This window comes from Calidris pugnax, unplaced genomic scaffold, assembly GCF_001431845.1.
Source record: "Calidris pugnax isolate Ruff unplaced genomic scaffold, ASM143184v1 scaffold491, whole genome shotgun sequence".
In the NCBI taxonomy this organism is placed as follows: Eukaryota; Metazoa; Chordata; class Aves; order Charadriiformes; family Scolopacidae; genus Calidris; species Calidris pugnax.
The window spans coordinates 223,629-236,696 of record NW_015091208.1 but is presented as its reverse complement, the minus strand read 5'-3'; the positions used below and the strand labels follow the sequence as shown (position 1 = coordinate 236,696).

Below are 13,068 nucleotides of genomic sequence, written 5' to 3'. Positions count from 1 at the left end.
GGCTACTTACAATACCGCAGTGATAGATTAGATCTATGCTGCTGGTGAAAAACAGGCGCTAGGGTTAGGAGAGGGGACACCTACCAGTTTTCTTCTCCACGTATCGTTTTCCAGCCTCCCGAAAAGCAACCATGGCCCTGAAGAAGGCCCTCAGGACCGCCCAGCGGAACACGGCCACCGGGTCGATCCCAATCATCCCGCAGATGAAGGCGTTTTTGCTGCTTCGCAGGAGAGCCACAATGTCCGGGCGCATGTGATCCGTGTTCTTCTCACGGAAATCCTAGGGAAGGAGAAAAAGGAGGGGGAGCAAAGAGGAAAATCAACAATATCTACAAGATACGCTGGGTAAGATCTGCCAAGCCATCCCTGGGTCAGCACAACTACTGAATCCTGCTTCTATCTTCTTTTTTCTGCCCCCATATTTGACCACTCTTTACATCCCGAAAATAAATGTTCTATCCCAAAGCACTGCTCTCTGAAGCATCTTGAAGCCGATGCTGAAGTTTGTCACGTGCATTGATTGTATCAGAAACATAATTACCAACTTGCAGTCACAAATCCCAAGAAGTAACTCATACAGGCTCCCCTGCCCACCAGAACTGCTTCTGCTAATTCCTGGCATGGATATTAATAGGGTCAACTTTGAAATCATTTGCATGAGACTTGAAGAAGTACCTGCAGCAGTGAGATGCTGAGACCTATGCTCATGTAGCCTGTATTAAAAAACGGCTAATGATGCAAAAAACATTGGGTTTTTTAAACAAACCAAGCCCAGAAAGGCTACCAAATACCCAATTTCAAAGCCATCACTGGGATGTAGCATTAACCTCCGGGCGCATCCCTAAATTCTTCCCCTAAATGCCAATAGTCAGAGCTTGTGACGTGGAGGAGAACAGGAAGACACAATCCCCACCACCTTCTCATTTCAGCCAAGCTTTTCACCAAACACTTCTCTCCTGACCCTCGCATCTCTTCTTCAGCCAAGTCCTCTCCAAAACATCTCTGTGGAGCCTTTGGGGCTCCCCTTCCCTGTCACAACTAGATGATTTAAATGAAAGCAAGTGCCGAGGAACAGCTGGGTGACAGACCTTCACTCCGTACTTCACTTTGCCCGCGTAGTGTTTGATGATGAAAGCCGGCTCCATCACCGCTGGAAATTCAATGTAGGAGCTCCCTTCGTGTTGACGCTTAAACTTGTCCAACAGCGTCTGGTTTGTGGCTTGAGGAAAACTGAGCGGAAAGAATTAAAAAGAAGAAAGCTGTAAACCCAATGAAAAAGCTTGTGCACTTCTTTCTTGACCACAAATGGGAAAACAGAGATATTCTGAGCTTCCACTTCTGTGCCTGCAGGCACTAAGCAAGCACTATTTTGTATGCTGTCATGTGGTTATAGACAAGTGCAAGGTGTACCTGTTGTCTGAAGAACTCTTAACTGATTTAGTGATGGTCTGAAATCAGTTATAAAAGCACAAATAGGTGTATTTTTATTGCAGTATACTGCACTGTATGCCCATTGCATGGAAATTATTGGGAGTAGCTGCGTTTATCTGAAAGTACAAGTTCCTATCATAGGTTTTGAGGCTTAGATGGCTCCCAAATCTGTGGGGTATTCATACATTTAGGAAATGTTAAGCTGTTTTGCCTACAAATCTCACTTCAGATTCAGGAGTTACTTGACTGATCCTGGCATAGGAGAGTGGAAAAAAAGGACAGAGAGCTTGAGCAGAACCTCTTGGTAAGAGCAAGCCAATCCTCCCTCCTCAAACTCCACGTAAATCTGCAAATTGGGGGTGTATTTCACCAATTTACCTAATTTAAGCTGGTTTAGCCTAGTGTAGTATCACTGGGACAGCATCACAGCTGCTGTATGTCTGGTCTATGAGACAAGAAACAGGAGAAAACTGGCATGTGCATCTGATGGGAGGTGCCTTACGCTCCGAACTTTCCACCCAAAGGCAGACCCAGAAGCCACAATTTCTACCGAGACAAGTGGGCTGGACATAAACAGCCAAGGCTGCAAACCCCAGCCCCATCCCTGATGCTCATGAAGTCCTGCAGCCCCTACGTACAACTACCTCGGTTCACTCTGGCTTAATTTTTAGAAGTAGATTGATAAATCCACTTTATATCTCGGTTTCAGCACCCACACAACCTGCTTTAACTCCCGCACTTGGATTCTCCCCTCAAGCATCTTCATGTCGTTACGCCACAAGAGACAGGGAGAGAAATGAGGAGAGAAGCCAAGGAAACCTTTGCCCCTTCCTTTAATGGAAGAAATTATTGAAATGGAATTGTAATTATTATTTGTTACAGCTTTTTGCTCAGCTTGCTCATTCTCTTGTTTGCGTTACCACCTCGGAAACAGAACGAGAGACAGAAGATAAATCAGGCCAGCAAGGAATTAGCATCTCTTTGGGAAGAATCACAAGAGGTAAGACTTAAGGATAAACACTTTCTAAGTGAAAAAACAAATACCATTAGCAAAACCAACATTTTCCTACTCACTTGCTCTCCTCATCCAGCAGATGGAGCAGGCCCGTCGGCTTCTTGCTGATCAGGTTGATGCAGCTGGAGTTGTCAATGTAGTCGATGTTGTGCCAGCTAATTCCTTCTGCTCTATATTCTTCCTAAAAGAACCCCCCGCAGATATTATAATGATATTGGGTCCAAGCGGAAAAAGAAAGGTGAAAATCAAAGTTTTTCGTGGAAATCTAGGCTATTGTTTCTCTCTTGCCTTTTCCTGGCTTGATGTTAAAGTGCTATACAATGTATGTGCATCAGCTTATATTTAGCATTCAGTTGCTAGAGAAAATGGTGGTACAACATATTCATTTAATTATGCAGAAAAAGGAATATAACTCTTTTTCCTGCTTCTACTCTTTGTATCTCCCACGATTTATGGCTAGTGCCATAAGGGCTGACGAAGAGACCTCCAGCTGGCAGAAATCACCACTCCAAGTCCCTTTACAGTAAAAGGGAGGATCTGTCCCCAAATCCACACTGTGGGGAAAAAAAAAAGCTTTTTCCACCCAAATAACTCCAACCCTTGCTCTTTCATAAAGGTAATCTCCTCCAGGACAGATTTTCAACTGGATTAATTTGAGAAATATTCTGCAGAAATTGTTTTAGGGCGTTTGGAAGAAAGTCAAGCTGGTTTGTCTATAAAAATCGTAATTTTTATCATATGCTTCTAAGACTTGTGACTCACTCTCAAAACAGCAATATTGGATCTCCTCCAGGACAGATTTTCAACTGGATTACTTTGAGAAATCTTCTGCAGAAATTGTCTTAGGGCATTTGGAAGAAAGTCAAGCTGGTTTGTCTATAAAAATCGTAATTTTTATCATATGCTTCTAAGACTTGTGACTCACTCTCAAAACAGCAATATTGGAAGTGCACCTTACTCCATGTGTTGGGAAAAATCCTATCGACCCAAGCCGCTTTTTTACTTTTCTGTAATAAGACACTTTGATGACAGAATTCAAGAAAAAAAGGAAAAAATCCTCAAAATTACATTAATATGAAGTACCTTTGTAACAATCCAATTCATTTTTATTGCTGCTTCTGCTTTTATTTTTAATATGAACAAAAAACTTAAAAAGAAAAGCATGTTCTTCTAACTCTCCAAAGTATCCCCATCCGAAGTTGACACGAACGCTACATCTATTATTTTTAGAATTAAAGAGCCTGGAGTGCTTTGAGACACCTCACAAGGAAATTTAGGCTAAAAAATTACAAGGTCCTGAATTCAGTATTTGAGACATCCTCTCCCTTTACACCGACCATCCACACCACATCCATATGTGTGGATGCACAGCTTTTAACTTTAACAGCTCTAAAGCCTTTCAGGTTCAAAACAGAACACATCCCGTTGGAAGAAAAACAAATCCTGAAAATTAAGAACAATCCCACACTATGGATTTTATTTTTTCCTTTTAATTTTTTTTTCTTTTTTTCTCTGGTTCCTGTAGAACAACCAGGACATAGCAGGCAGGCAGAATAGCATTGACAGGTCCCTGCTAAACGATAGGCATTTAAAAAATCATATATTTCACTAAGATTTGTTGTATTTTAGTGCGAGTCAGGAAAAAAAGCTTCTATACGGCAACCCAGCCAACTGTAGAAGATTGCATATTTCTTAGGGAAGCATAAGCTTCTCCCCAGTGACTCAGAGGAGAGCGAGAGCGATGCCTGCAGCAGTAATGGGAGTCAGCACCATTCATCAACCGCCTGCTTCTGGCAGCCGCTTAATCGGGTGCAGGGTCCATTAGTCCCAGCTTCACCCGTCCATGTCTGGTTCTGAGCACCCAGAGAGCAATAAGCCTTGCCATGATGATAAAAAAAAAGCCTTATTTTAGTGGTGATGAGTGGCTGCTCCATGTTACTTGGCTTACCTGTTTATTATCATGACTCTTTGATGAACTACTTGTATGGGGCCTTTACACATATATTTTCCCCCCCATAAAAGCCCCAATTATCTAGAGTTTAGATTTTGCATACATCTAAATTGAGCACATATCATCACTCTGCTCTAGAAGCTTCCAGACATCCATACATGAAACTCTTATGATCACACTAAAAATTTTCTAGTACCCCAAAGATTGGAACAAAATAACTAATTAGCAATGCCGGCTGCTTTGTGGTTTCTTTTCCAAACATATTCAGTAAATGACCATAAAAGACCACTGAGTTCAAGGTCTCTAATTCTTTAGGCTCATCTTCAGCTCTGCAACAGCCAGTGCATGACCCAAGGTTGGTCATCACGTACCTCCTGGCCTCGGTTACTTCAGCTGCAGGATTTTGGCTAATTTTCCCTCCTCTGTTCTTCTTTTTCCTCTGGGCTGGGTCAGAAACACTCGCTCCCAGGCCGTGCAGCTGTTCCCCACTTCTGTCCATCTGCTGCTCCCTCCCTTCCATCCCCAATGCAACCTCTGGCTGCGTTGGCCAAAGATGAAGAAGGATTAAAGTCTTCAACTAATAATCTTTTCCACAATAACCCAGATACATGCTCCCATTTCAAGACAGGAGAGTACGCAGAAGCTGCTATGCCAGAGCAATTGCTCCAAAGCTTAAGTGGAAAAAAAATCCCTTTATTTCTTTTTTCCTAGCATTTTTCCAGTTACGGGTTCAATTGTCTTCAGAAAGAATCCCAGCCCAATAGAAATAACTATGGCTTTGAGATTGAGCGATGTAATTGCTTGGGTGTCTGCAGAACACCATGGAAATTGTGCCCAGAAAGCAGCAGATTTAGAGTAAAATCCTTGCTATGCACGTATATATCTGTTAAGTTTCAGTTATTAATCTTCTATATGACTTCTATATTTATCTTTCTTCAGAATTCAGGAGATATCCTTAACAGTTACCTGCAAATATTTCTTCACTTTTACAACAACGAAGTCTCTGCCATCCTAATGGACGCAGGGTCCTTGCAGAGCACATGAATATTAAGGAATTAGATCCAAACAACATCAGGTTTTCATTTAACAAATATGCGGTCGAGATGAAGACAATACGAAACACTTACAGTCCATTTGAACAAAAAAAATCTCAAACTGGAGGTTAAATGAAAATCAGATTAAATTTATAGCTTGACTTAAAACTAGGGGCAAATTCAAATGTGCTATTTCTAGAAGACCACCTTTACAATGAGAAGCAAACCGTTGACATTACCCCCATCTTGTAAAAGTTTCTAGTGCAGGAAAGTCCACGGAGTCCTATTTTTTGGCACCTTTACTCCCAACAAAAATGTGTGGATTTACTCCTCCCATCCCCTGGACAGCTGAAACCTGGTCTTCTGGAAGGTGGAGCGATGCAAGTTCACTGGAGAGTAAAGAACTGAGCTCCCAAACTTGGCAAAAGGAATTGAGCAAAGAACCATAAAAAAGACATTCAGGGGGTTTTTGTTTGGTGGTTGTTTTTTTTTTTTGAGTCCAGCAGCTCTATATTTTCATTTAATTAGTGGGTGAGATGCTACTGATTGCTCTCCAGGAGCCACCAGTGGAGTAGATTAACGCTTCCCAATTGTGCATTTAGAAGCCATTTAGAAGGAATCTGCTGCCCTGACCACGATGACGTTGGCAGGACGTCAACATTGGCACCGCACGTCGCCAAAGGGACTCGTTCTGCCGGCGAGAGCCCAATCACTTCTCCAATGCTGTTGTCACCCACATCAGAGCAGGGTTGAGCTGCCGTAGCTTCATTGGGACAAGCGCTGTGGCAGCCAACGTGGGGTTGGCCTCTCTGACTCAGCTGAAGCTCAGGAGAGAAGGGGGTTAGTGACTTCATCTCACCCTCTTTTAGAGGAAAAAAACCTGTATTTATATGTATTTCATTATTGCATTTGATATTTAGAAAGATGTGGCTAAGCAGGGAGGCGGCCCGAAAGAAAAGACAGAATTACTTTGAGTTTTGCCAGAGGTAGTTTTTTTAGAGCTGAAAATGCTCAGATAGACCTGAATGGGTAAATGTTCAGGTATTTAAACGAAAAAGACCCTAAAGACATAACAAAGGATGATAAAAATATGGATGCAGACTTTGAAATGCATATGCTCAGATTATGAGCATAAATCTCTATTGAATATCATACAACATCACCTGAGACACATTCATGTGTAAGATTTGGGGTACCAAATAAATAGCAAAAATTTTTATATATGAAAATTAAAGGAACTCTAGTAAAGAGATGGCTAAGCACTATTAAAGCAAAACCCTGCCTGCCTACAACCAACCCCAGAGTACAAACACCGCTTATGCCACACAGAATAATGAATTCAAGATTAAAATACATGTGCTGAGCACCAGAAGAACCCACCCAACTGGGACGCGAGGCTTGATGGAAACCCTACTGCTGGGGACAAAAAACTTCCCTAATTTTATAGTTGAACATGTAGAGAAACAAGTCCCATTATCTTTACAGAAGCGTTGGACCAGCTCTTTTATCGGGACTTTATTTCGATGTTAAGCCAAACAGAAACACACTCTAATCTGCAGCAGAATTAAAGGTTTATATATCCTGAGTGGGAGAAAATACCCACAAGCCCAACTGCAATTTGCAGATGCTGGAAAACATCTCTAGACATCCACACATATTCTGTCATGAATTACTCCATATCCAGCCATGGTCAACAGTAAGTAAAACCAGACGTTAAAAAGCATAATTGGAGAAGAAAGCATTAAATATAATTTTTAAGCTTACACTTGAGTGTTGTGCTCCCTGGGGGCTATTGTTCCCCAAAATCATATGGTAAAATTAAGAGGTGGTTGGAGGGAGTGATCAGGAGTTTGAAAAACTTTGAGAAGATAAGCACAGAAACCCAAAGAAGAAATGAAGTGGGAGAGACGTGATAAAAATACAAAATAAAACAATATAATAAGTTTCCCATCTGTCTTAAAGCACAAAACCAAGGGATTATTAAAATTCAAATCAAAAGGCAGTGAAAAATCAGGCCCGAATATAAAAGGCATGTGTTTTTCTACAATGTATGGCATTCGTTGTCCTGTCAAAGGATATCAAAGGTCAAAAATGTGTCACGATCTAAAGAAGTCTGGAGGGCGCTGGGCATCCATCCACGCAGCCTGTGAGCCAAGAGCCATGACAATATCCCAGCATTTCAGTGCCCCGGAGGCAGATGTCTCACACCACAGGGATATTGCCATTGGTCACAGTGAAAGTGGAGAAGCATCCCCCCAAAATGCTATTTAAAATCTAAAGACGGGGATGATGCTCTATCCTCTCTTCTGGGGACGGGGCGATGCTGATGGTAAAAAGAGGGGTAAAAGGTTGCATGCGGTGCCGTTTCAGCCTTTATCTATTCTGACTAAGAAATTAAAGCATATTAAGAAGGAAATGTAAACCAAATTGCTCAATTATTTGCATGGAACTGTGCGCAAGGAAAATACGGCGTTTTTTCTTCCCTAGAATCATGGCAATCCCTGCTCTGGAAGGGCTCGAGTAGGTCACAAGAGCAGAGGAAAGCCCCATCAGCTCATTCACCTCCTCCCAGATGGAGCTAGATTAGCCCCGGGAGTTTATCTGCCCAAGGCTTTCATTACTGAGGCACAGGAAAACTTGTTCACACAATGAAAATTCCCCAAATAAAGGGGGAAATCAACTGAAAAAATCCCTTTTTTCCAGCATAGCTCCATGTGGGAACGTTTCCTGTTGTGTTTCCATCATAAAAACTCACTTAATCCGAAGTCATACACTGCGAGGCGATTGACAGGCAGATACTTTTGGATGTCTAAATGTACATATTTTGCCTCAAAAATTCACGACTAAACAGAAGGGTGTGAAATTCCTCTCTTCTTGGCTCTAACACTGTCTGTTTCAGCTCCAGGCAGCGTTTGCAAAGTGAGAAACTAAGAATTAAACCCTCTTCCACGCCTCTCTCCATTCCTAGCTGACTTCCCCAGCTTAAAATAATCTCAAAATAGCCTTAAAAAAAATATTATAAGTCAATTTGACACCCATGAAAATATAAACCTTTGCAAATACAAGCTTAGAGCCGCTAAACACAAGCATACAAATTGTTTCTCTCTTGATTGCTTACCCAGTAACAAGGTACCATCAACTCTGCTGATGGATAAGAAGATTTCAATAATGTCTCAAAATACTAAGTTCAAAAATTAGAAATGAAGCTGTATTTTGCAATCTATTTTGAAAAACTTCCAGGAAGGAACATCATATTTAATGTTTTTAAAATTACATTAAAATAGGTCATCACTGTATGATAAACTAAAGGAGATAAACCTTGTAAAAGCTCTTTTCTGGATATATCCATATAAGTATGTATCCTAAAATCCGTCATGGGGAGCTTGGGAAAGCTTTTCCAAGGCTGGAAATGGCAGCAGGACGTGGGGGAATCTCTCCATCCAGGAGAGATCCACGTGGGAGCCATCCACCCAGGAATCAGTCCTTCCTGTGGAGGATTAACGGCTCATTCAGCAATTGTAGCCGGGCAGGATGAGCCCCAGCATTCATCAAAAACATCCCCTTGCAATTTGATAATTAAAATGAGCTCAATAGGACCCTCTAGATGGGAAAACCTTATTATTAGAGAGGTTCTGAAAGAATGAGACCAACGTCTGGTTTGGTGCCGGCACTTAACGTGCCACAGACAATGCGGATGCCTCGAGTTCCCGACATCCCTCCAGATGAAGATGCCAAGGGCTGGTGATGCCGATGCTTTCATTGAACAAGGATTTTTATGTTTGTTCTCAATTTAAGTAGAAAAGGAATTTATACATACCACCATCTATTAAAAAAAATATAAAAATATATACATTCTATATCTTTTTACTGATGCGTCCACAGACACATAATATATAAATACATATCCACGTGATCTATTAATGCACTATCTATAAACGGGTTTTTAAACCACTCTATTTTAATGATAACGTCTGGTCATGCAGGGGTTCTGATAAACAGCCTTCCCCTGCCTGTCTTCTGCCACCCATTCTGAGTTGCAAATCTTGATGGTCTTCTTCAAGGTGACCATTTAAGCGGCTCCTCCACAAATGGCAAGAGAATTTGGCTTTACTTTGAGGGAGATGATTCTCCCACTGGCCACCTCCCGTCTGCTGTACGTACGCAGCCTGAGATTTTAATTTACTGTAATTTGGACTGTCCATCATCAGAGAAAGCATTTTGAAACAGTCATTTCAGCCCAGGGTTTCACTGCTCCACAGCATCCATCTCTGAGCTCAAATCAGCTCCCTACGCTTCAGTGGCAACAGCAGGTTTCAGTCATATATTATAATTTGCTCTCAAAATGGGAAAAATTGGTTTTGCATTATTCAGCTGGCAAAGCACACCCTGCCACGATCCCGTTCACTCCCTTCGCAGGAGCATCCTTCTTCCCAACCTGCCCTTACAACAGCTAAGGAGAAGCCTGAGTCTAAGGATGCTATGTGATCTGCTGGCAGATTAATTTTTTGCTATCTAAATTAAAGAAGAAAAAAAATATAAATATATATATGTGTATCTATCTATCTTAATGCAGTCCTTGTAAGATATTTTTTGCTATCTAAATTAAAGAAGAAAAAGAAAAAAGTGTATCTATCTATCTTAATGCAGTCTGTGTAAGACGTATCAGGGTTAGCAAATGTGAAGGGGACCTCCACAGTGGTCATGGTCAACACCAGACTTGTCCCTCCAGACTGAACGTCTTCTTCCCCTTCCAGTCCCCACTCCAAACTCGTGTCAACAAACACACTCGCTCCCAAATCCCCTCTCATTCATTCACACTTAAAATGGGCTCAGGGTACTCCCTATTACATAAATACACACACACATATAGATACATATAGTTGTTTTATGCTATGCCTATAAAATCTTGTTATCAGGCCAAGCCAAGTGTCCAGGCAGGAATTCCGCACTTGATGAGTGGAAGAGTCGTGGTCAGGATGAACCATCCAGTTCTGCCTCGATATGACATTTTTTCAGATCATACTGCTGAGTATTTCAGAGCTTTCTCACTTGTCTTCTTGATTAAGAAGTGAGGTCACATTGCACAGTGCTGTCTTATGAAAATCCACCAAGACACATTGAGGTCTTGTATTTTTAAAGAAGAGCCATCGCTCACAAGTATTGCTGGTGCTTTTTTGATGAAATAACCAAAGATTTCATTACATCGTTGTCTAATTTAGCTCAAAGGTATAGGGAATGTGCAAGAACTTCCCCATGACTGTGGTTCTGGACTATGACCCAGAAACCAGTAGAGAAGCATCCTAGATCACCCTAGAGCCCACCTAGCGCTCTCCAAAGCAGGGTGTGCGTTGGGGTGTTAGAAAAAAATACTTTTTGTACCACTAATAAATAAAAATCAGTGTTTATTTCATCTTCATCTCATCCTTTTTTAATTTCTTCCTTTTTTGTGGGGGTAATGCTTCATAATATTAGTACATGGATATAAATAAGTATACACCTATTGGATTGCAACTCAGGTACAGGTCCCAGAGGAAAGTCAGTCTTTGGCTTTTCCAGGACAAGTCAGGACTGTCCCCTGGCACAGTCCAAGCCCACATATATTTAGCCAGTATATTTGAGTAGGAACCACGACTGGCAGAAAACATCATCTAACTGGAAAAAGACAAGGAATCAGCTCAGAATTTCTAAAGCAGCCCATGTTCCTAACTCACCACTGCAAGACTGTCCCATGCAGGTGATGAGCAGAAGAGACCATGACCATCACACTCCTCCTCCCCGACAACCACATTTCCAACACACGCAGAAACACCAAACCCTCTTCAGATCATCTGCAGCACAAACCACCCTCAAACACCTCCTTAATTTAATTAAGGAAAGTACTGTATCAAACCCGCTGACCAAAAGCCACGTGCAGTATGAAGTGGTGACAACCACATGTTGAACCTGTTCATCTCACCAGCAATTTATCCAAATAATTCTTCTCTAGCACAATTGTGTTTGGTTTTAATTAAAAAATAATAATAAAAAGAAAATCTTGGACCTTCTGTTGTTCATCTCCCAAATTGATTCTGCTTTTCTCTTTCTCCTAGGCAAAATATGAGGTTGAACCTCAAATTTCCAGACTACCCACCCTGCAAATAGGAGCTCTTGGTGCATTTATCTCAAGAGTTTTACGCTGTCAACCACAATGATGACACTTTCACAAAAGCTGGGCTTCACAGACACAGTACAGCTTAAATTAAAGGTCAGGAAATCAAATTTAAAAAAAAACAAACAAAGCAACCCAAACCTGTTTCTTATGGGTACTTAATTCTAATGGAGAAAAGATGCTGCAAAGCTCTAGCACATCACACCAGGACAGATAGCTAGAATGTTTTCTAACAATATTTTAAGCACGTTTTCTAATTTTGCCTACCCAGGATGCCACTACGCAGACTTAAGAACTCTGTTTCTGGGGGGATTCGTATTTTGTATTTTAAATACAGCAGAAGGGTTGGAAGTAGATGATCTTTCAGGTCCCTCCCAACTCTAACTATGCTATGATACTATAGGATATACACATAATGTTATATATTATATTTTATATATTATATGTTGTGAATGTTCATCATCCAGAGACACTCAGGACAAGGGGGTGGCAAATGAAGCCCCTGCAGACACACCCCCCAGGCAGGGCAATGACCCAATGACCCAGGACAATGCTTTGGGGGACCAATGACAACCAGAGTCGCGTTTTATTTCAATCCTGCCGTTTGAAATCTCTCTATCCTAAAGATAATGTTTAAACTGTTCTACGCATCCATATTTTTTTTTTTTGAATATGAGTTATGTACTCTAAGCATCCTTTTTTTTTTTTTGAGTTACATACAATGGCATGTAGCCAAACAATAAATCAATAATTTGTGCAGCTTGCTATTTCCCCGCCTGTCATATGGCACACAGCCAACGGCAGCGTTTTTCGGAGAGCACCCACTCTCCCATCTCCAGCAAAAACCAGAAATTTGGACCCAGCCTCCCAGTCCTCAAGGGCTGACGTTTGGGGCTTGGCTTTTGTCTTCAGTGGCAACAAAGACAAAATACGTTCATGCTTAACCAGAGTGATGAGAAGCAAAAATAAAAAAATCCCTCATTGGAGGGAAGGGGGAAAGAGCTGTAGGCAAAAGGAGAAAGACCTTTGGTCACAATTTATTTTTAATTTAATTATCTTAAATGTTTTTAATTATTTTAAAATATTTTTAATTATTTGAATGTAATTAATTTTAGTTAATTTATTTTAATTTTTATTTTTTGTATTTCACTTTCTCTAAATGGCACACATAGCTGCTGGGAGACAGAGCAGCACGGCGTGAGTAACCCTGCATATCTAAGACACTTTAAAATATTGCAGGCATCACAGCCATTTCAAAGACTGAATAAAGCACCTATCACTGTGTCCTACCACAAATCGATGCTTTTTTTTTTAGTTAATTTACTCCCTCTGCTCACTGTGTCCTACCACAAATCGATGCTTTTTTTTAGTTGATTTACTCCCTCTGTGATGAACAGATCGCTATAACATTCATTATTTAGTCCGGACCGTCAGATATAAAGCACCTATCACTGTGTCCTACCACAAATCGATGCTTTTTTTTAGTTGA

General features: G+C 41.1%; 1 protein-coding gene across 5 annotated transcripts in view; it reads right to left on the bottom strand.

The window, feature by feature from the left end:
- Window positions 1–13,068, bottom strand: part of MYO9A (myosin IXA) — a 211,353-nt gene that overhangs the window by 51,741 nt on the left and 146,544 nt on the right. For all 5 annotated transcript variants that reach the window (XM_014959797.1, XM_014959799.1, XM_014959798.1 and 2 more), the window contains exons 12-14: window positions 2,506–2,627; window positions 1,089–1,230; window positions 85–280 (exon numbers count right to left, since the gene is read on the bottom strand). In XM_014959797.1, coding sequence (XP_014815283.1) covers window positions 85–280; window positions 1,089–1,230; window positions 2,506–2,627 — 460 coding nt within the window. The remainder of the gene's footprint in view (window positions 1–84; window positions 281–1,088; window positions 1,231–2,505; window positions 2,628–13,068) is intronic.